Below are 25,645 nucleotides of genomic sequence, written 5' to 3'. Positions count from 1 at the left end.
TCAAATAGTAAAGAAATACTATGACAAATAGTAAAGAAATTTATAGGGTGTGAAGTATCATCAGCTTTTTACATATTAATTTTTTAAAATGACAAAAATACCTATGATATTTACAGAGTAAATTATACAAATATAAAAATATTTTTAGTGTTAACTGTAATGATAGAAAATACAAATGATGTTAATTTTATAGGAAAAAAATAGTATTAAATTTAAGTCACTTTCAAATAGACAAACTAAAATTAAAAAAAAAAGAGTACCAAATATTTTACTATTTTATTAATATTTTTTGCTAACACTATAAGAAAATATCAAATTTGTAATGAAATTTTTTTCTACATAAATTCACTTTTTTCGTTACTAATGTATTAGAGAAGAAATTAGTAATGTAATTACGTTGGGTACGTGAACTTTAGGAACATAATTTCATTACAAAGATATTATTTTTTTTTAAGTGTAAAATAATTCTTACAAAGATATTATTTTTTTTTAAGTGTAAAATAATTCTTGAATGTAAACTTTTAGATGAAATATAACCTCTAGATACAATATTTATAAATAAATAAATATCAAAATATTTAAAATATAAATGGAGCAAACCCAAACCCGGCCCGCACTTTCCGTGGGATTCGATGTCCGAACACGAGAAGTTATGGGAATGATGATGATGATGACGGTGCTCGTGTTTTTTGTGAGCGTCTAGCATTTCTTTCGTGGGTCGCGAGCCCGTCCCACGAAGCAACAACATGCCGTCGAATAAATAGTGCGGGCCGGGTTTAGGTTCTGAGTTATAGAAATTATTAAATAGCGTTCATACGTCATTCGTTCAAATATTTGACACGATTTTTAATAAAAATATATCAAATCAAAAAGTAATGTACTTTCTTTCTAAAAACAAATAAAAGAAAAATTTATAATAACTTTGTTGATATTAAAAGTTCAACAATAAAAAGTAAAACTCGAAAATATATTTCAAATTTAAATGAAGAGGGTCTGAGATCACAGATCCCTACATGCATAATATTGCTAAAAAAAAAAAATGAAAAAATAAAATAATATGAGAATTTCTCTAAATTTTGTCTGATTGAAAATGTCTGTTCTCTCTCGCTGAGGCTGCTTATATACATATCAAACTAAACCGTCCAGAACTATTTTCATGTCGGTTACCCTTGAACAGCCCAAAAAACCGCTTCCACACCGGTAATCGTAAAAAAACTGTTTCCATGTTGGTTACCTTTTAACCGCCCAAAAACTGCTTCAACGTCGGTTCTGAACCATCCAAAAACTACTTCCACGTTAGTTCTGAACCGTCCAGAAACTACTTTCACGTTGGTTCTGAATCGTCAAAAAAGTAGTTCCACGTTTTTTTTAAACCGTCCAAATCCTGTTTTCTCGTCGGTTATTTTTGTAACCAACCAACCGCTCCAAGGTATAAACTCGAATGAAAACTATCCGTAGAGTCAACCGTCCGACCAACCTGACCCCAATATCCATTCGACCGAATGACTTTGACCCACCATTGGATCGCTACTGAGCTCATCCATTCATTCTTCTTGGGCTCAAACCCTAACTTTATTTTTTTTATATTCAACAAACCTAAAAAAAAAATGAACATAGATTTAAATGACATGACGGAGTAAATATAATATATTATATTTTGTTATAACAAACCACACAACATATATTAAGCTATATAAATATATATTGTATACTTTTATTATATATACTGATTGGTGAAATCAAATGCCATCAAATTATTACTTTATAAAAGAAATCCAAAAAAACTAATGGTATTTGAAACATGTTTTACATAAAAATACTAGGGATAAGACACAAAATTATTTCAATCTATTACAATTTCAGACAGCCCTCCTTTGATGAATCCTCCTTCACTCCCAAAATGTCCACTTCTAACACAACATTCTTTTTTGCTACCCCTACACTCCTCACTCTTCTTACATCCCAACAACCTTTCATCTCCACAACCCTTTGTTTGGCTCCCAAAACCCGAAATTTCCGGGTTTCCGGCCGCGTCGACGCTCGGCGCATCCGGGTTTCCATGTTCGTCACCATTTTCGTGATTCTTGCAATTGTTTTTTGTACTGTCGTGACACGGATGGGGTTTAGTCTTAATTGTAGTTGTCTTATCCGGACAACAATGTGCGTTGTGATCTTTACGCGGGCTTGAGCACTTATGCGGGCCACAAGATCGCCCATTCGAACCCAATCCCGGCCCGCACTTCCCATGGGATTCGATGTCCGAACAAGGGGAGTTATGAGAATGATGATGATGATGACGACGGTGCTCGCGTTTTTTGTGCGCGTCGGAATGCGACGAGCATTTCTTCGCGGGCCCGACCCGTAGGCCCGACCCACGAAGCAACAACATGCTGTTGAATATCACTAGCAAGCACGTCCCGACGTCGGCGAGCACGGCCGCCCAAACGAGGGGGTGGCCGGCGACGGCGAGGGCGATGATGGCGGTCTTGGTGGATAGGGAGATTATTACATTCTCGACGATCTTACGCCTCGCTTTTCTTGCAATGCGAGTCGCCTTTGCGATCCTCCGAATGTCGTTGGTCATTAGGACAATGTTGCCGGACTCCGTGGCGAGAGCGGATCCCGATATGCCCATGGAGATCCCGACGTTGGCGGTTGCCAGTGCCGGAGCGTCGTTGACGCCGTCGCCGATCATGGCCGTCGGGCCGTCTTTCTGAAGCTCCTTCACGACGCTCGCTTTGTCTTCGGGTAGGAGCTCCGCCCGAATAACATCCAACGAATCGCCCAACTGATATTAAAAAAGAAAAAGAAATGTTACAACGATTAGTTTCAAATAATTAACATAAATATTATTTTATTTGGGAGGGGATCATCGGCCCCTTTTGCTCCCAGCTCATGTGCTCCCTCTGATATAATTGTGTACAATACACAATGTGTATACATATGTGATATATAAATATATATATTCTCTCCCTCGTATAAAATTATGCTAATTTGACCGTACACAAATTTTAAAAGGCAAAAAAAATTAAGTTCGAATGACAACTAAAAAAAAATTGATAATAAGTTTGGTTGAAAGATAAGTATAATAAACACATATATATACATAATATATATTTATATATCACATATACATACAAATAGTGTTTATTTATTATTGTTATTTTAACAAATCATAATCATTTTGTCATTTTTTTTTACTATACTAATTTCTTAATTGCTTAATTACTTTTTTAGAATGCCTTCATTTTACTTTTTATTTAAATACTACTCGCTCCGTCCTCCGTCGACCTCTAAGAGTCAAATTTATCTTTTGTGTTATTGTACTTAACATTAAAAATATCCTTATATTTGTATAATTTTTGTACAAATATCTTTCTATTAGTATTATAAGACATTAATGAAAGTATTTTTTTCAATTTTTTCTTAATTTGTATTACATTTTGATATAATAATTAATATTCAAATATCAACATGCAAAAATTAAATGAGACCTTTAGAGTCGGACGAATGTAGTATTATTTACCTAAAGCCACATAATATTTCCTAATAGAGGAAGTAAATTGTATCTCAAAGTTTGAGTTTACCTGCTCTTTAGCACGGTTGGCCGCTCCGCGGCAATCTCCCGTTAGCATAACGGTTTTGATTCGCAACGATTTGAGGTCTTGGAGCGCTTCCTTGGCTCCGGTGCGACACATATCGGAGAGGGAAAACACACCGACCGGAGATGGCCCCAAAAAGACATAACCAACGGATTTTCCTTCGATATCACATCCTTCTAATTCGGGAACTACAGGGAACAAATATATACACAATGAGCAATATATATATATATACACGGCTCGTATAGAAGATATAAAAGAAAAGTTTAAGGAGAAGCAAACCGGCGGTGCACCCCGCTCTCGATGCTATTTTCGAGTTTCCAATGTATATGTCATTCTCTTCGATTATTCCATAGATCCCTTCACCCGGGAAGTTGCGAAAGTTCTCGACTTTTTCGGGCTTTGGCTCGACTTTGTGGGCTCTTGCATGATCGACCAATGCAGCTGCCATCGGGTGGCTTGATTTGCTTTCAATGCTCGAAATCCTGAAATATAAGCACGTCGAAGGAACTGTTAGAATTATTGTTCGATGCATTTTGCATAATGTAGAGCTGGAAAACAAAACAAACAGTTCACAAACTTCGTTCGGTTTGGCTCATTTGAGCTTGTTAAGACTCATTCTAAACGAGCTAAACACAAACATAAATTTTAGCTGTTATGTTCACGAACAAGCTCGAGCTTGTTCGCGAACGTTAAACAATATTTATTAAAATAAAAATAATAATATTTTTTAATAAAATACAATAAAGTAAAAAAAAATTTCTTAATGAGCTGAGTCGAACTCAAACAAAAATTTCAGCTCATATTTCTTAACAAACGAATACGAGCCGAACTCAAACATGACAGTTCGGCTCAGTTTGGCTCGTTTACAGCTCTAGCGCAATTGTAGTATAAATGCATCAAAAATGAAACATAGTACCAATATAGTAGTGTATCCGTTGCGATCATATCGTCTCGGAGAGACTTGAAATCGACGACCGCAAATTCTCCCCTCGTTACCGTCCCTGTTTTATCGAAGGCCATGATCTTTACACGCGCTAGATTCTCGAGATGCTCGGCGCCTTTGAATAGAACGCCGAGCGTAGCGGCTTTCGACATTGCACAAAACATGGCAACAGGTGTCGAGAGAAGGAGCGCGCACGGGCACCCGCTCACTAAGACGACGAGCGCCAAATGGTACCATTCTTTCTTTTCTTGCAATCGAAATGCGAGAGGAACAACGGCCAAACAAGCCGATATTATCACAATAGCTGCAAGAATTTGATCAAAAACTTCGATTTCATGCATGTAATAATGACATATGATGTTCGAATTTTTAAGGTAACAACTCGGGATGACCTGGTGTGTAATAGTTCGCGCATTTGTCGATAAATCTTTGAGTTCGAGACTTATTGTTGTGAGCCTCTTCGACAATTTTTACCATTCTAGCGACGACACAATCCTCAGCCACGGCTGTTGTTTTGATGCTTATGTAACCTGGAAAAACATGTGGACCGGTGACGAAATTTAGTTATATCATTGCTAAAATGAAAATATAAACATGAATTTTAATTTCTTTGAAATTATTAATCAAAATTATTTTTTTTAATAAAATATTATATTACAGTCCCTCGTTCAATTTGAAAGTTTGTATTTACTTTTTGCCACATTACTTAATATTAAAACTATAATTATATTTGTATAAATTTTTATCTTGTTTATTAAATTTGTACTATTTTTAATATAATAATTAATGTTCAAAAATCAACTAGCAAAAAATAAATGTAAACCTTTAAAGTGGACGGAGGGAGTATAATTTTTTCATAAAATAGTGCCTTACTTGTGAGTTTTTATTTAATTTTGTACTATTTTTAGATTCTATAATTTTCGGCGTAATATCATACCAATTATTATTTAAATGAAAAAAAAATTATAATTTTCAAACTCATAACTAAATTGAATAGAAACACATAGAATCATACCGTTGAGATTAATCGTGCTCGCCCAAACAATCGAGTCCTTTTCCTTAGCCACAGGAAATGATTCTCCGGTAAGAATTTTCTCGTCCACTTCACAATTGCCTTCGACAACTACGCCATCGATCGGGATAACTTCGCCAGGTTTTACGGCAAGAATAGTGTTTAATTTGATTTCATCAGCGCTAACTTCCTCGCCGGTATCGGCCAAGACAGCTCGTTGTGGGACCACGCTAATTAGCGATGTCATGACAGCTGTTGCCTACATTGTAATGTGAAACAATATGTTATGTCATCCTAAGATACAACAAAATTACCTTAACTGTAACAAGTCCTTGTTCAATTATTTCAAACCTTATGGCTAGCCCTCGACTCGAGCCATTCGGAAATCGTGAATAAAAACACAATTGTAGCTGCTTCCCAATAGTCGCGAAGAACAAGTGATCCCGAGACTGCATAGCAAAGGAACAAAAATTAAATTATCATTTAAATATTAACTTTTTATTTTTCTTAAAAAAAAAATTCAAATTCAAAATATCCTCCAAAATTATTGAAAGGAAACTTGAGTATCTAATGTGATGCTTTATGAAAATAAAATTATTGAATATAAGAGGTGTTAAATTGATTTTGTATATAGGCAGAGAAGCTTTGTTGACTAAAGCACTATTGGAAGTTCTAACACTATTTATAGAAAAATAATTTTTTCAAATAATATCGTATTAAATATTTAATTTTGTATTATTTTCAAATTTTTAAAATTTAATAGAGAGTTTATATTTTTCTAAACTCGTGGCCAATGCTTTTATATATATAAAAATATATATATATATATCATTTTATATCGGCAATTAATAGGGACCATTATGCAAAAATTCCTGATTTGCAAATTTCCATATTTAAAACTCTGAGGATAGTTATGCAATATATTGACACTTTAGGGACGATTATACCAAAAATTCCTAGTATCTAAATTTCTTTATATGAAACCCTGTGGACGGTAATGCAATATATTAACACTTTAGGGATGATCATGCCAAAAACAACCCTAGTATCTAAATGTCCATATGTGAACCCTGATTACAGTTATGCAATATATTGACACTCTAGGGATGATTACCCAAAAAAATCCCTAGTATGTAATGACACTATAGGGACTATTATGAAGAAAAGGAGCCCCATTAAATTTCCATATTTGAAACCGTGAGGACGGTTGTGCAATATATGGACACTTTAGGGACTATTATTAAAAAAGGAGCCCTCTTCCTTTTTTTTCTGCAGCCTAACAAAAGAGAAAAAGATTACCACCACAAAAGCGCCCAACAAAAAGCACCAAAACTACAGTGGACGCCGACGTCACATTCCATTATAGGATGTCGCCGTCGCAGTCGCCGCCGACCGGTCGGAAGACGACAGCCTCAAAGAAACTTCGAATTATTTTTTAAAGTTAAAACAAAATTACTTACGTTACGAACGTACCTGCGATTAGGACAAGCACATTGATGTCCAGTCTCCGGTTGCGCGCCGCCGCGACGGCCTTGAGAACGACCGGCGGGATTCCGACGGCGATGGCGCCGACGGCGAGCCAGCCGAGCGGGCGGTAGAAGTACTTGAGGAACGACAGCAGCAGCAAGGCGCCGCTGGCGAGAGCGTACGGCGGCGGCCACTTGTTCTTGTAGGCGGCGCCGCCGCGTGGCCGGACGTTCGCCTCCAGCCGTGCCTGGTTCAGCGCCTTAACTGCCAAACACACATTTACATATATATATATATATATATATATGACTTTTTTTAGTTTTTATTATTTAATTATTTTTTAAAAAAAATATCAAATTAAACAAGGATTTTTCTATGATATTTGAATATTAATTATTAAATAAAAAAATACTAAAAAAAATAGTAAAAATATTTTTATTAGTGTCTTATAATACTATTATAATGATATTTATGTAAAAAAATTATACAAAAATAATGATATTTTTAATGTTAAGTACCAAAAGGTAAATGAAACTCTTAGAGCCGGACCGATGGAGTATTATAATACAAATTTATTTTATATTCTAAACATCACATGAATCTCTATTTATATAAAAAAACAACTATTCAAATTCAATTTTTTGTTATTCAAAAATCCAAATCCAAAAACTAAAACTCATAAATAAACACACTCATTGACTTTGTTTAGATAGAAATTTTTAAAATTTTAAAAGTTAAAAAATAAAAATAAAAAAAATAATATTTGATGTGATACTTTGTATATTAAAAAAAAAAATGTATTAGTTAAAATGGGTAAAGTAAACAAAGCTGATACCATGTTCAAATTTTTATTTTTTTTCTATTATTTCTAATTTAAAGTTTCCTATAGATTTAATACATTTATATCAAATTTTTATAATTTTCTTTTAAAAATACATTTTATAAAGTAATTTCAAACATTCAATACAAAACAACAAGTAATATAAATGTATTCTTTTGGAGCTCAATTTTGTTTTTATTTTTGAATAGTTGATAGTATTTTATTGAATAAAATAATTTATTTTTGTAAATAATCAAATAATTATACTCTGTCTCTGCTCCAAATCTATTCTCTTTTTTTTTTTTTTTTTTTATTTATTGTGATCCAAATTTATTCTTGTACCAATTTTTCTATTTTTTTTTTATCCAAAACAGTAAAAAAATTTATTATTATTATTATTTTTTAAACTCATCTTCGGTTAAACAAACACACAATTGAATGACGGAGGGAGTATAAAACAATCAAAAGGGAGTATAAAACAATCAAAAGAAACTCAAAAAGAATATACTACTCAAAATATATTATTTTATGTGTTTTTCTTTTGCTATTTAATACTTTATTCTTACTTTAAAAACCTCACATTATATTGTTATTTTTTATCTTATAAAAACATTATGGGTGTGTTTACTTGTTATTTGATTTCTTGTTTTACTATTTCAATATTTTTTTTCTCGAAAAATTTAAATTAAACATATATTTTTTATTTATTATATTATATTAAAATTAAATTTTATTTTTAAAACATCACATCAATACATATTTATATCACATCAACAACTATTTCAATTTAAAATTTTACTATTCAAAATCAAAACCAAAACTCAAATCTCACAGGTAAACACACCATATATTATATTCGCTCCGTCCCAATACAATAGTCTTGTTTACCATTCTTGTCCGTCCCAAAATAATAGTCTCATTTTCATAAATACTCATATCACCATAAAATTATCCCACTTTTTTTCACCATAAAATTATCCAACTTTTTTATTATTATAATACAAATACCACTACTTTTTATACTAATACACTCACCAGAGCAAAAAAGTCTTTTATCTCTATTTTTTTACCAACTATCAATATAATATAATATTCCTTATAAATTTTGTATCCAACTCAATTAATACTATAGTTATGGTTATGGAAAGATGGATATATGTTAACTAAAAACAAATCTAAACACACTCATATGCTCTGTAAGTCTGTTTCTTTGTACTATGGAGTACACGTATTGGCATTTTTGTTAGACTGTTAAAAATGAAAGACCAACTTTGTAAGCAATTGTTTTCTTGAAAGTACTAAGGGTGTGTTTGTGTTGTTTCCGAGTTTGGATTTTGAATTGAGATTTGAATAGCAAAAATTTTGAATTCAAATAGTTGTATGATGTGATATAAACAGGTGTTGATGTAATGTTTTGAATGTAAAATTAATTTTTAGTATAATATAAAAAATAAAAAATAAGTGTTTGATTTGATATTTTTGGAAAAAAAAAAGGGATAAACAGTGAAAATTAAATCCAATCCCCCAAACAAATACACCCGGCCAATTTTTACTACTAAATTATGTCGATCATCAATATTTAAAAAAATAAATAAATAAATTATATATTTATTATATTTTCTTATTAATCAGATAAATAAACTACCAACTAACACAAAACAGTAAAAAAAAAAAAAGAAAAATCTAAAGTATATAAATGTGTAAATAACTTGGAAGCGTCGTTTTCCTTTTTTCGTTATTTTTAATTTTATAATATAATTTATGATTATTTAATGTTTATAAAAAAACAATACTCATTCATATTTAATTCAAAAATAGAAAAAACACATAAGCAGTTAAGCAAAAAGACAAGTTCCCCTTTAGAATAAAAAAATAAATAAATAAAGCGAGAGAAGAGCGCAGCAGTAAAGTGAAGTGAAGTTAGGAATGGCAGAAAAAAGGATATTACCAATTTGAAGCTGTGAAGTAAGTAAGGAGTCATGGACGACGATGAGTGTCTTGGTCGGGACAACCACCGAGAAATCCTTAATTCCGTCGAGCGAGGTAAGAATTTTCTCGATCACCGGAATCTCCGACGAGCAGCAAAGTCCGACCACATCGAAGTAGCTCTTCTCCAGCTTCGCCGCCGTCTCCTTTTCCGCCGCCATATCTCTTCACCTCCGACGCTCCTCTCTCTCTCTCTCTCTCTCTCTCTCTCTATGTCCGAAACAAACAAAAAAATCAAATCAAACAACCTGCGAACACATTAATAATGGAAAATTGAGGTTAGGACACAGAGGTAGCTAGGAAATTAAAAGGAAACCTGAATTGAGGAGAAATTGAGCGCAGAAAAGGAGGAAGTTGAGATTCTTCACATGAAGGAGGAGGAGGATGGAAAACGTGTAGGGCGAATGAATTAATTTATTGGATTTGGGTTGTGTAAGGGAGTACCAACATTGTAATGAAATGAAATGAAGTGAAATGCATTGTAATGAGAATGAGAATGAGAATTGAGAATCGGTTGGGGAATAAAGAAGGAGAGTGCGGGTGGGGGTGGGGTGGGGGGTGGGGGGGTTGTGGAATCCACATGTAACGTGCACTGCCGCCTGCCTAATGGATGATACGTATGCACTGCACCGCATTGTTTCCATTTTTATTTTCTAACTTTTTTTTTTTTTTTTTTCTCCATCCCATTTTTTTTTTTAACTATTTTTATTTCACCTTATTTGTAATATTTTTTTTTAAAAAAATATAATTATACTATCTTCGTTCGACTCTAATGATTTTATTTACTTTTTTACATATTGATCTTTGAATATTATTTTCTCTGTCTCACTTTGGATATGTAGGTCAATAATTGACATGAGAATTTAGGATAAGTATAATTAATAGATAATTAAAAATATATTAGTAAAAATAATTATCATATAATATAAATAATTATAAATTAAGATTAATATAATTAATTAATTTAATTAAAATTAAAAATTTTAAAATGAGATGATACGTGTTGTTTCCATTTTTATTTTATAACCTTTTATTTTTCTTTTTCTTCATCCCATTTTTTTTTCTACTATTTTTATTTCACCTTATTTGTAATATTTTTTTAGAAAAATATAATTATACTACCTCCGTCCGGTTCTAATGGTCTTATTTACTTTTTTACATGTTAATCTTTGAATATTATTCCCTTCGTCTCACATTGGATGTCTGGGTCACTATAGACACGAGAATTTAGAATAAGTATAATTAGTATATAATTAAAAATATATTAATAAAATAATTATCCTATAATATAAATAATTATAAATTAAGATTAATATAACTAATTAGTTTAATTAAAATTAAAAAAATAAATTAGAAAATTTAAAAAGAGATTAAAATGTGTAAATATTTTCCAAAAAATAAAAGTGATATGGGATGTGAGACGGACAGAAAGGACAATGTGGACATGGTAGGTGAGACGAATAGAGTAATTATTATATGAAAACATATTACAAATTAAAAAAAAAATGACAAAAATACTTATATTAGTGTCTTATAATACTATTATCATGACATTTGTACAAAAAATATACAAATATAAATATTATGTTAATGTTAATATAATAACACAAAAGATAAATGAGAGTCTTAGAGTTAGAAGGAGGGAGTATATTTTAATTACATTTTAAATTTCATAATCTATACTCCCTCCATCCCACTTAAATTGTTCATTTTTACTTAGGCACAGAGTTTTAGCTATTAGGTAATTAGTAAATATTAAAAAATGTATTAGTAAATATAATTATAATTTAATAAAAATAATTATATATTAAAATTAAGATAACTAAATAGTTTATTTTAAAAAAATTATAAATTATAAATTTTAAAATATGATTAAAATATATAAATATACTTTCAGAAAAAAAAAAAATGACAAATTATGTGGGACTGATCGCTAACGGAAATAGAAATAATTGACAAATTAAGTATGACAAGAGGGAGTAATTTTTTAATGGGAAAAAATCATTTTTGGTCCCAATATAACCAAAATTCATTAATTTTAGTTACAATATAAAAATTTTATCAATTTTGGTCCCAATATAATCAAAAACTCATCATTTTTTATTCCAATATAACTAAAACTCATCATTTTTTATCCCAATATAAAAATTTTATCAATTTTAGTCCCAATATAACCAAAACTCATTACTTTTGGTCCCAATATAATCAAACTTTATCTTTTTTGGTACCACCGTCAACAAACCGACGAAAAATGCTGACGTGGACTTGCAAGATTGTGCAATTTCTTCAAATTATAAATATAAGGTTTGATTTATTTTCACATCAGCATTTTTCGTCGGTTTGTTGACGGTGAGACAAAAAAGATAAGATTTGATTATATTGGGACAAAAATGATGAGTTTTGGTTATATTGTGACAAAAATGATGAATTTTGGTTATATTTGGACCAAAATTGATAAGATTTTTATATTATGACCAAAATTGATTAATTTTTATTATATTGAGACCAAAAATAATTTTTTTTCCTTTTTTTAATCTTATTTTATAATTAATTTTTGTTACACAATAATTATTTTTACTAAAATATTTATAATTTACTTACTAAATATATTATACATAAATATTCATATCTAACAGTAAATCAGATACAAAATGTGAGATGAAGGAAGTAATAATTACAATAATTAATAGTATTTTATTAATTACTGAAAATATATTAGATGATTTTGATATTTTTATTTACTTCATATATTTGTATAATTGTATGTTTGTAATTTATATAAAAATTAAATGATATTTTCTCGTTTCGGAACAAATGACTCATTTGTTTCAGACACGGTTATTTAGGTAACTTAACTTATTAATAAGTTGTAATATTTCCTCTATCTCATTAAAAGGTTATCATTTTTTTTTTTTATGTTTGTCCTAATACAAGGTTATTATTTCCTAATTTAGTAATTATACTACCTACCAAACATAATAAATATCCTTTCAACTTATAATATATTACACAAATTTCATAACTTTTATACTCCCTCCGTCCCATTGGAAGGGTGACATTTGCTTTTTGTACGTAGACTTTTTAAAATTAGTATTATATTGAATTGTAGTGAAAAATACAAAAATACCCCTGTTAATATGGTGTAATATAAAAATAATAGCATTTGTGTAATATATTGTAAGTTGAAAGAGTATTTATTATATTATGAAAGACAAAAATAGAAAATGGTAACCTTTTAATGAGACGAATAGAGTATTACACAATACTAATAGGAGTATTTACTACAACCCAATATAATATTAATATTAAAAATTTTGCGTGCAAAATGTAAACGACAACCTTCCAATACGACGAAAATAGTATTATTTTATTATTATTTTTTATATAAACAGTATTATTAATATTTTAAAAATATAAATTAATATATATGATTACAAAAATTAGAATATATATTTAAATATTTTTAATATTATATTTCAATAAGATATATACAATATGAATATTATTTTATACATAATAAAATTTTATATCATGCAAATAAATAAAATATATATATACATTTATAATTAACTTAAACTAGTTTTATTAAAAATAAAAAGTTTCGAATGTAAATAAAAAATTAATTAATTAGACTTATTAATTATATTAATTTAAATATATAATTATTTTTTACTAATATATTTTTTAAATTATTAAATAATTTATATCATTTCTAAAATTTCATATATACGTTATGCAAAACAAATTACATAGCAGTGAGGGAGTATATATTATTATCCACCCTTTTTTTTTTATCGACCTTTGAGGCTTGAGCATATGCTGATCCTGATTCTCCTCGCCACTATCATCCACCGTAATCTGTGTGTGTTTGGTTGTGTTTTTTTTATGATATATTCTTCGTTAAAAAATATAATAATAATAATTTTTTTTATTTGATATTATAATATATACATATTTTCAAATAGATAATATATTTTTTATATATTTAAAAAAAATAATTCAATATAAAATATTATTTTTATATTATTAATATATTATTTTATACCTAACATAAAATTATTTTTAATCTAAAAATACAAAACAAATACATCCATATCAAATCCTACATATGAATTCGACGTATTAAGTATTACCTCAATCCCGCTCTACGTATTAATTATTAATTCGGAAGTATAGATAAACGTTTTAATAGTATTTTATATATAAAATAATAAAATAATAAATTTTTAATTTATATAAAAATATTAATAATATTTTGATGTTAATATATTATTATTTGTATTATAATTAAAGTATATACAGTTCGATAGGAAGGATAAAAATGATAACTATGAATGATACAAAATGATTATATATAAATACAATACATAAAAATTATAAAACAAGTGCCAAATACATTTGGTCTCATACCAAATATTGTGTACTATAAATCATCGGATCATGGGTTCAAACCCCTGACGCCTCAAGTTATCTGCCTTGTGTTAACATAATTCTTATTTTTAATATATATATATATATAATATTTTTAATACATTATTTATAAAAATTAATAATTTAATATAAAATATTAATTTTTAGATTAAGAACATGATTTTCATTTTCTATTTAATGTTGAATTTTGGACTAAAAATATATGTATATATATAAAGGCATAATATTGGTATTTTTTATATTTCTGTTTTTTTAAGAGAAAATAATGATTCAGAGTGTGTTTGTTTTGTGTTATAATTTGATTGTGCAAATTTTCATGTGTGATATGATAAATTATATAGAAAATATAAAAATAATAAATATGTGTGATATATTAATATTTTGGAGAAAATATATGTTCATCTTTTCATTTTCGGCTCATTTTCTACATTAAGTAATATTATTCCCTCCGTCTCATTTATCGTGTTCATCTTTTCATTTTCGTCTATCCAACTTATTTTGTCACTTTTATTTTTATGGAAAAAAATTATACAATTTAATCTCATTTTAAATTTTTAAATTTATAATTATTTTAATTTTATTTTAAATTATCGTGTCTATAGTAAATAGAACATTGTAGCCGGGACGGAGAGAGTATTTTATTTTGATGATTGATGGCTTTTAGAAATTTTGAGGGGAAAATAATAAAATTGTCTTATTGATCATCAAAACAAGGGGCTTATATATAAGCAATACAAAACAGATTCGATAAACTCAAATCTAAATAATTTAATCTATGAATAAAACCAAATCTATATATAAATATATTAAACCTAAAATCAAATATCTAAAATAGCTCAAGAAATAATATAAATATTATTGTTCAAATCTAAAATTAAATATCTAAAACAACTCAACAAATAATATAATATAGGGTAAACTGTTTTTTTAGTCTCGTAAGTGGAGTCTGTCGCAAACTAGTCCCATAATTGAAAAATTTTCGTTGTTTTAGTTCTCCGGCACCGGAGACGCCCGCGTGGCTCGCACGGAGGCCACGTGTCTGCCAGATCAGCAACACCTGGTGGACACGTGGATTTTATTTTTATTTTTTTATATTTATTTTTAATTTTATTTGTTTTTTTTTATTTGATCAAATTAAAAAAATTTTAAAAAATAAAAAAATTCACCTGTCCGCCAGGTCAGCAACACCTGGCGGACAGGTGGATTTATTTTTATTTTTTATTTTAATTTTTTTATATTTATTTTTAATTTTATTTGTTTTTTTTTATTTTTTTATTTGGTCCAATTAAAAAAATTTTAAAAAATAAAAAAAATCCACGTGTCCGCCATGTATCGCTGACTTGCGGGACACCTGGCGGACACGTGGCTTCCGGCAAGCCACGTAGGCGTCTCCGGCGCCGAATGACTAAAACAACAAAAGGTTTTCAATTATGAGACTAGTTTACGACATACTCCACTTACGGAACTAAAATAACAAGGGTCCAGTTACGAAATTAAAAAAACAGTTTATACATGTTACGTACGAAATTTAGAATTAGGTTAAAAGCCCAAGGTAAAAAAGAAGAATGGGCCTGGCAATAGGGTTGATTGAACTGGCTGAAGGACACCGTGAGGAAATCAAGGAAAATAAATTTATTTATTTATTTCTAAGGAAAATACAGGACGGAAGGTTCTCAGGTCGGTAGGTCCTCAGGACGGAAGGACTTCAGGTCGGTAGGTCCTCAGGACGGAAAGACCTCAGGTCGGAAGGTCTTCAGGTCAGTAGGTCCTTAAGACGGAAAGTCATTAGGACGGAAGGACCTCAGGTCGGTAGGTCCTCAAGACGGAAGGACCTCAGGTCGGAAGGTCTTCAGGTCGGTAGGTCTTCAAGACGGAAAGTCATTAGGACGGACGGACCTCAGGTCGGTAGGTCCTCAAGACGGAAGGACCTCAAGTCGGAAGGTTTTCAGGTCGGGAAGTCCTCAAGACGGAAAGACCTCAAGTCGGAAGGTTTTCAGGTCGGGAGGTCCTCAAGACGGAAAGACCTCAAGTCGGAAGGTTTTCAGGTCGGGAAGTCCTCAAGGCGGAAAGACCTCAAGTCGGAAGGTTTTCAGGTCGGGAAGTCCTCAAGGCGGAAAGACCTCAAGCCAGATGGTTCGCAAGTCGGGAGGATTGGCGGTCGGACCCATACTATTGTAGATTGGCAGTCGGGCCAAAAGAGCGGAAGGTCTGTGGTCGGCTCAAGGAGTGAAATATAGGGAATTTTTGGTCTGCTGGGGACACGTGTCAGCATAAGAAAGGTTGGAAGACGGTTGAGAAGGAGACGTTGTAACCGTTCGGGTGACGGTTTTCAGTACGGTTTCCCAGGGAATATTTAAGGATTTGGATCATCATTTGGCAAGGGATCTTCAATCAACTTCAACAAAGCAAAGTCAGATTTGGGGATCACCACTTTAAATTTCAGTCTTTTATTTTCCAGTTTATTTTCTGTACCATACAGTGTTTAGAGATTCCTAATCTCAGGCACTAATTAATCAAGTTTAAGGATATTTTCTATATCTTTGAATTTTACTTTATTTTTGTTGAAAAATTACATCAACAAATTGGCGACCACAGTGGGAGCAAGACAAAATTGCTCATTCCAATTCCGGCGATAATTTCATACGTCTTAGATCCGGCCGAATCATCGGAAGGGTCCATATGGCAGGGTCACAACCGCAAGCATCTTCGACACCGGTGGGAGAATCCGTTCCACCACCCATTGTGCCAAATGCCGGGGACATCCCACAACCACCAACTGATTGGTGGTCTTATGTTCACCAAATGAACAACCAGCATACCTTGGTTATGCAGAATATGTTGCGTGAGCAACAAACGAACATGTTGCGTGAGCAACAGAGTCAGTTGCAGAACATGATAGATCAAGCATTGTCAAGGGTTAGTCTTCAACCCACTCAAACGCCACCAGGAGTGTCACCGTCCAGACCACAGGCAAATTTCGCAGGGCCATCATTCGTGGATAGTACATTCCCAAGTGCCACAAATCCCAACCGAATGGATCGGGGAAAAACTCCTTTGACTTTTCCCAACAATGTTCCACTGGGACCAAGGGTTACCAATTCGCAGCCGAACAATACAAGGGAGGACAGGCCTGAAGGATATATACATGATCCGATTCATATTCCTGTGCAGGATCCGTTCCAGGTTCCTGATCATCAACGCTTTCATGTAGATCCTGATGAGATTGCACATATATTAAGGGATCAGTATGGATTAACTCCTCAGATGGCTAACCGCCCTGCATATCAAAGACCTTTCCCAGAAAGGATCATTCATGAACACCCTCTCCCAAGGAATTTTCGACCACCCGACTTTCATGCATTCTCAGGGGAGGACGGATCTTCCACCATAGAACATGTTGGTCGGTTCACAGCACAATTAGGAGAGGTTGGCAATAACCCTTTTTATAAGTTACAGCTGTTTGGTTTGTCTCTTACCAGAACGGCGTTTTCATGGTTTGTAAGTCTACCTCCTGGACAAATTCAGACATGGGAAGGATTGGAAATGGCATTTCACGCTAGATTCTTTAATCCTTTACCAGTTGTTTCTTTAACTGATTTACTTGAATTGAGACAGTATCCAGAAGAAACTGCTTCACAGTTTATAGAAAGGGTACGATTGATGAAGGGACGATGTCCTACGGTAATCAGTGAGAAAGAGATGACCAATTTAGTGGTCCGGAATATGCATAATCGCTTAAGAAAGGCACTCACTGCCCTGGATGTTGAGGATTTGGCAAATCTTGCATCCAAGGCAGGACGTCTAGAGTCTTTGTTCAGAGAGGAAGAGCAGCATAACAGGCGTAATAGAGGCCAACATATGGCGAGTATGGGAACAGAAACATGCGACTTTGATTTTAATCAGTCAGAAGAGATGGCAGCCGAAATCCTTTCTGGAAAACCGTATGTATGTCCTAAATTGAAGCCAGTACCAGGATCTGAAGGAAAGGAGCAACCGACCTTTGATAGTTCGAAAGCTGATGAAATCTTTGATATCCTACTGACTGATGGGCAGATTCGTATTCCAAAGGGCCAAAGACTTGCCACTAAAGAAGAAATCAAAGGGAGACCATATTGTAAGTGGCATAATTCTTTCACACACACTACAAGTCAGTGTACTCATTTTAGGAAGGAAATTCAAAAAGCCATCAAGACAGGTCGGCTCAAATACATCACTTTAGGTGTAGACCAGCAACCATTTCCGAAACTAACAACTGCAATGGTTGACATCCAACCAAGTTCGGAAACAAGGAAAAGTTCGGTCAATAGTGGACAAACAGGGGAGCAAACTAGTCCCGGAAAAAAGAAAGGGAATCAGCCAAACAGCAGCCGACCGGAAGAACGACTCAAGGTTGTTGAAAGGCCAGTCGCTGAAAAATGGGACCGTCCAGACGGTTCTTTTAACGTGGAAGTGAAGGAAAAGGTTTTAGTGAAAGACCACCCGACCAGAAAAACGGGTTCAGTCGGGAACGAGTGGGCTCGAAATAAAAAGCCTTTACCCGTTGATATAGATCCTCGTTTCCCAGGTATGAATCGTACACAGATTCGCAATGCCAAACGCAGGTATGCTGCAAAGTATGGGAAACGAGTTCCTGCAGTGCAACAAAGAACCGACGAACAAACTGCGGCCGACCACTTGACAGGAGATCAGTCCATTAGAGTCTTTACAGAACAAACGACCGACGAGCAGGGAGCGGCCATTCAGTCTCCAATAAGTCGGTCCAGTCGGGTCTGGTCAGGAAAGCAACCGAAGGACGGATTAGGAGCTTCCGACTATACCAAAAGAAGTTCGTCGGGACAGGGGAAAGGTAAGGGAATGGCACATGAAATAATTAAAGGTTTTAGATGCCAACATTGTGAACGGATCAACATCAATCCATCTCTGGAAGAATTTCGTATTGAATCCTTGACGGTTCAATCTCGAAATGAGACGAAGGAAGAAGTGGTGCCTACAGAGGAAAATTCAAGATCTGTTAAATCTCGTCTGGGACCACGAATCCCTTGTCGAATGACAGAGGTTAACCAGATGAGTGATGAACCGACGTGGGCGAGTCTGGTAGATGATATTATGGACGAACCTTTATGGGCATTCTTGGCAGATGGCGAATTAGAGGAAACAGAGTGGGCAAAGATTACAGATTCTGAGCCTCAGTCGGAAGCACCTTCAATTGTGTTTCCTCCTATTCCAGAGGGTGCGAACTCCCATTTGAAACCCCTGTATGTTAATGCTCACATTTGTGGGAAACCAATCACAAAGGTTTTCGTGGATAATGGAGCAGTCTTTAATGTTATGCCATTGAAGACTCTCAAGAAGCTAGGGAAAGGAATTCATGATCTGTCCCCTGTGGAATTCGAAATGACAAGTTTTACAGGGCAGCCGACCAAGCCTGAAGGTATGATGGTTGCCACAATTGAGGTCGGACCAAAGAAAATTTCCACTGTTTTCTTTATTGTGGACGCAGATACCACATACTCTCTTTTGCTGGGACGAGATTGGATTCATGCCTCTCAATGTGTGCCATCAACCTTGCACCAACAGTTAATGTTCTGGGAAGGAAATCAGGTCTTTAAAATGGAAGCGAATGACAACCCATTCGACGTAACAGAACAAGTGGAAGAGTCAGTGTTTTATTCTAGTCATTTGGCTCCGATGTCTCAGTTGTATATGGCCAGGGAATACCCAAACAAGGGTTATAAAGTCACTGGCCAGAACTCGATGTTCTATTAAAAGAACACCTTTATTGTATGGCTCATGATAAAGCCACACCCATTTCTGTATAAGTTGTTTGTAATGGAAGATACAACTTTAGAAGTATGTAGTTCTCTTATTAATAAGTTCTATTTAAAGCAGTTATTACATAAAGTAGAAAATAATAAAGAGATTCTGGATGTTCACCTCCAAGAAGATGAACAATTTCGTTGGCCCGACTTATTAGAAAAAACAGAACCAACAGCTTCATCACAAGACCCGTTATTGGAGTTTAATTTAGGAACCGAATTGGTTCCAAAAGTGATCAGGTTAAGTGGTTATTTGTCTAAAGAGCAACAAACAATGATGCTTGAAGTTATTAGAAACAACATTGATTGTTTAGCGTGGGATTATTCAGAGATGCCTGGTTTGACAAGAAGTCTAATAGAGCATCGATTGCCCATCAAAGAAGGTTGTAAACCTTACAAACAACCTCCAAGGCGAATGAGTCCAGATCTGATGCCTCAAATCAAGGAAGAAATCCAAAAACTTCTCAAAGTGGGTTTCATTCAACCTTGCCGTTATGCGGAGTGGCTGGCTAATATTGTGCCAGTGGTCAAGAAAAATGGTAAGATAAGGATATGCATCGACTTCAGGGATTTGAATCTAGCTACCCCTAAGGACGAATACGTGATGCCTATGGCCGACATGCTGATAGATGCAGCAGCAGGGCATAAAATCCTTAGTCTGATGGATGGCTATGCAGGTTATAACCAAATATTCTTGGCAGAAGAAGACATTCCTAAGACAGCATTCAGATGCCCAGGGGCTTTGGGTATTTATGAATGGACAGTCATGCCATTCGGGTTAAAGAATGCAGGGGCAACTTACCAAAGAGCCATGAATTCAATCTTTCATGATTTAATTGGCAGATCTATGGAAGTGTATATTGATGATGTTATAGTTAAATCTGCCAGTTTTGACGAACATTTGAGAGATCTTGAAGAGGCATTTGAAAGAATGAAGAAGTACAAGTTGAAGATGAATCCGACCAAATGTGCTTTTGGAATATCAGCCGGGAGCTTTCTAGGATTCTTAGTTCATGAGAGAGGAATTGAAATTGATGCCAATAAGGCTAAAGCCATTCTTGATAGTCGGCCACCCAAGACGGTTACAGAAATCCAAAGTCTGTTGGGTAAGGTGAATTATTTGAGGCGTTTCATTTCTAATGCTGCTGGCAAGGTCAGACCCATTACTAAATTATTGAAAGCTGGAAAAATTGCCTTTGAATGGGGTCCCGACCAACAAACGGCTTTAGATGCTATCAAGCAGGCATTGGTTCATCCTCCAGTCTTGATGCCTCCCAAACAAGGTCGGCCACTCAAACTTTATTTGGCAAATACATATGAAGTGGTTAGTTGTTTATTGGCGCAGGATGGTGATGACGGGAAGGAAAGGGCAATTTACTATCTCAGTAAAACCCTTACAGGACCAGAACTGAATTACACTATGCCAGAAAAAATGTGTTATTCATTGGTCTTCGCTTGCACTAAACTCGAGCATTATTTGCTGCCCAGAAGAGTTGAGGTCATATCAAAGGTGGATCTCATCAAATTGATTTTACAGAGACCTACTATGAAGGGCAGACTCATGAAATGGGCCATCAAATTGGCTCCTTTCGATCTTCAACATTCCCCGCTGAGGGCAATTAAGGGACAAGCAGTAGCCGACTTCTTGGCAGAATTCTCACAAGTCGGGTATTCTCTTTGTGATAGTGTCCGACCATTTAGTTGTGCATCATATCTGGATAATCTACAGGTCGGATGTGTGCCTTATATAAGTACCAGAACATGGTTGATGTTCTTTGATGGTTCTACCTCTGGAAACAAATCGGGGGCAGGGGTCTTTTTGCAAGGACCTGATGGTCAAAAGATCAACTTACAACTACGATTGGAATCCATGACCCATAATTCGGCAGAATATGAAGCTTTAATTTTGGGTTTGGAGGCTTTAATTGCCAGGAAGGTCCAGTCTGTAATCATAAGGGGGGATTCTCAATTAGTAGTCAACCAGGTAAACAATCAATATGTGTGCAATTTCCCTCATCTTCGCAGATATAGGGACATTGTGAGTCGGCTACTGACAAGAATCTCAGAGGTAATAATTGAGTTCATTCCGAGGAAAGAAAACCAACGTGCTGATGAATTGGCTCAAAGGGCATGTAAAGGAATTCTGGAGGATATGTGGTCGGAGGTCAAGTCGGGCATAGAAGGAAAGACAGACCCGATCTGCGAAGTTACGGTCGGGCAGGAGACTATCGGACAGGACCCCGACTGCGAAGTTACGGTCGGGCAAGAGGATATCGGACAGGACCCCGACTGCGAAGTTGCGGTCGGGCAAGAGGATATCGGTCAGGAGTCCGACTGCGAGGTTACGGTCGGGCAAGAGGATAATGGACAGGAGCCCGATTACGAAGTTTTTATCGGACAGAAGTCCGATGGCGAAACAGTGTCCGATTGGAGAACAGAGCTTATCCTGTATTTACAGAATCCTGGTGCGAGTGTTTCAATTGCGACACGATTGAAGGCTTTACGTTTTCAATTGATAAATGGAATTTTGTACAAGAGATCATTTGAAGGTTTACTTTTGAAATGCTTGGGATCTAAAGAAGCTCTAGAAGTGATGACAGAAGTACATGGTGGGATATGTGGAGCTCATCGGGCAGGTCTCAATATGAGATGGGCCATTCATCGCTTGGGTTTTTTCTGGCCTAAGATTTTTGAGGATTGCATACAATTTGCAAAAGGCTGCCTGGAATGTCAGAGACATGGAAACTTGAATCATTTGCCAGTAACCGAATTGCAATTCTTGGCAAAACCATGGCCTTTTAAATCGTGGGCTATGGATATTATTGGTAAGATACATCCTGCTTCATCGAAACATCACTGTTTCATTTTGGTCGCGACTGATTACTTTACCAAATGGGTGGAAGCAGTTGCTTTGAAAAATGTGGATCAGAAAGAAGTGATAGACTTCGTTTTGAACCAAATTATTTACAGATATGGTATTCCTCAGTCTATAACAACCGACCAAGGCTTGGTCTTTACAGGGGAAAAGTTCTCTAATTTCTTGGCAGAATTCGGTGTTCGGTTACATCATTCTTCACCATATTATCCCCAAGCCAATGGACAGGCGGAAGCAGCAAATAAGATTATCATTGGGATTATAAAGAAGATGATTGAAGGGAACCCAAGAAAGTGGCATTTGTTATTGTCTCAGGCTTTATGGGCACATAGAAATGCCAGAAATACGGCCACAGGGTTCTCACCTTACCAACTTACGTTTGGCCAAGATGCTGTTTTACCAGCCGAAATTCGAGTGTCATCTGGCCGAACAGAATTTACTGATAGTGATCTTACAAAGGAATACCAACAAATTATGTTGCAGCAGTTAGAAGATTTGGATGTTAACCGTCTCCATGCAATAGATCGAAGTGTGAAACAGAGTGAAATCAGAGCAAGGAGTTATGGAAAGAAAGTTCTTCACAGGACATTCCAAAAAGGAGACCTAGTCTGGAAGACCATTCTTCCTACATATAAGAAAACCGATCAATTGGGAAAGTGGTCACCGAATTGGGAAGGACCATACATTGTTCAAAAAGATATTGGAAATGGCGCGTTCATTATTGTAAATCATGAAGGTAGAAGAGTACATGATTGTATTAATGCTAAATATCTGAAGAGGTATTATCCTGCCTTTTCAGATAACAAAACTGCCTGAAACCACATATTATTCAGAACCCATTTATGGGGGTTCGAACCTACTGGAAGGTTCATTTCTGTTAGTCATCGTGTAGTTGTGAGAAATTTTCTGTCTCTGAATCAGACTTTTCATCCCAGTGAGTGGATATTAGCTCTGGTTCTTCTTCAATAAGATCTTCCAAGTCTGGTCGGTACCTTTCCCATTGGCTTTGCATGTCATCTAGATCTTGATGGGTACGTGCTTGCATGTCTGTTAGGGCTTGATGTTCACGGTCAACAATGGTACGCAATCTTGAAAAGACTTTTCGTTGATTGGAAAATATGTTATCCCAACCAAGGTCTGGAAGTATGGTTGCTGCATGATTTTCAATCATTTCCATGTGATGATGGAGATCAGGGATGCGGCTGAGGATGTCATGAAGAGGTTCATACCCCTCAATGACTTTTTCCATCAGGAGGATGACGCGATGAATAGTTCTTCTACCTCGTTGGGAGAATCGGAATTTGAAGTCTAGTTGCTTGAGTATATATAACAAGTCTTCTGCATGGCCTCCAATAGGGTGATTACCTACAAAGAAGGGTTGAAGAACACCCTCCCAGTTGCTTGATGGAACATGAGGTCGGTCATTCGCCATGTTTGTTCACACTTTCAGTGTTTTGATTTTTAAAATATGCTTGGGAATATGTTTCTTAAAATGTGAGAAACAGTGTTCTTTTAAAGAAGGAGTTTGGTTCGTTTCCTATAAAGTTGGGAATTGAAAGGTGATCCTTGTTTTGAGAGAAGAAAGAAAAAAATGGATTACTAAGTCAGTTGTTGTTACAAAGGGGGAAATATTACAACAGTGCCCCTAGGGCAGTTTTTATTTGTGTCCATTTGTTTTCATCCCTGGATAGCCTTCTGGTAATGGCAGCCGTCTGATATCTTCTGATGAATTGGGATCGGGCTTGGGTTTTCAGCTCTTGATCCAATTCAGCCTCATTTTTGGTATACTTCTCAAGCAGATGCTGTTCATTGGTAATTTGCTTATCCAGGGTAGACTGTTCTTTCCTCAGCTCCCGCAATTCTGCCTCCTTTTTCTGAATGGCATCATCAACCAGAGCTTTCGTGATATGAATCTTCAGGAGTAGTGCAATATGGACGGATCGTCGGAGTTAGTACTTTCGAGGCTGAAAATGGACCTTCTGGAAGGGTTCCGTCGAAAGGAAGGGCAGGCATGTATTGATTCGCCATAGTTAGAATGTTTTGGGATTGTGATTCACACAGGCTTGTATTGCGAAGATGGAAGTTTATCAGGCGTGTTTCAGTAACTGGTGCAGTTGCTAAGGGAGTTTTTCAAGAGGGTAGTGATTTATGAACTTCCAAACATTGATTGTTAAATGGCGTTTGAAAGTCCCTTGGCGGCGGGCAAGTTGTTACGTACGAAATTTAGAATTAGGTTAAAAGCCCAAGGTAAAAAAGAAGAATGGGCCTGGCAATAGGGTTGATTGAACTGGCTGAAGGACACCGTGAGGAAATCAAGGAAAATAAATTTATTTATTTATTTCTAAGGAAAATACAGGACGGAAGGTTCTCAGGTCGGTAGGTCCTCAGGACGGAAGGACTTCAGGTCGGTAGGTCCTCAGGACGGAAAGACCTCAGGTCGGAAGGTCTTCAGGTCAGTAGGTCCTTAAGACGGAAAGTCATTAGGACGGAAGGACCTCAGGTCGGTAGGTCCTCAAGACGGAAGGACCTCAGGTCGGAAGGTCTTCAGGTCGGTAGGTCTTCAAGACGGAAAGTCATTAGGACGGACGGACCTCAGGTCGGTAGGTCCTCAAGACGGAAGGACCTCAAGTCGGAAGGTTTTCAGGTCGGGAAGTCCTCAAGACGGAAAGACCTCAAGTCGGAAGGTTTTC

The 25,645-nt window shown here is 34.8% G+C and overlaps 1 protein-coding gene across 1 annotated transcript; it reads right to left on the bottom strand.

Moving 5' to 3' along the window:
- Positions 1-1,791: 1,791 nt before the first annotated feature.
- Positions 1,792-10,348, bottom strand: LOC127239827 (putative inactive cadmium/zinc-transporting ATPase HMA3). The gene is made up of 10 exons (XM_051258168.1): positions 10,150-10,348; positions 9,796-10,043; positions 7,034-7,291; positions 5,912-6,009; positions 5,564-5,819; positions 4,941-5,078; positions 4,522-4,852; positions 3,885-4,087; positions 3,588-3,790; positions 1,792-2,788 (listed from the first exon to the last, which is right to left on the bottom strand). The coding sequence occupies exons 2-10, from the start codon at positions 9,992-9,994 to the stop codon at positions 1,844-1,846; spliced, it is 2,631 nt and encodes an 876-aa protein (XP_051114125.1). The 5' UTR covers positions 9,995-10,043; positions 10,150-10,348; the 3' UTR covers positions 1,792-1,843.
- Positions 10,349-25,645: the final 15,297 nt, after the last annotated feature.

Source organism: Andrographis paniculata, unplaced genomic scaffold, assembly GCF_009805555.1.
Source record: "Andrographis paniculata isolate CXL003 unplaced genomic scaffold, ASM980555v1 Contig78END, whole genome shotgun sequence".
Lineage (NCBI taxonomy): Eukaryota > Viridiplantae > Streptophyta > Magnoliopsida > Lamiales > Acanthaceae > Andrographis > Andrographis paniculata.
The sequence above is the reverse complement of the archived record's forward strand: the minus strand, read 5'-3'. Positions and strand labels throughout refer to the sequence as shown.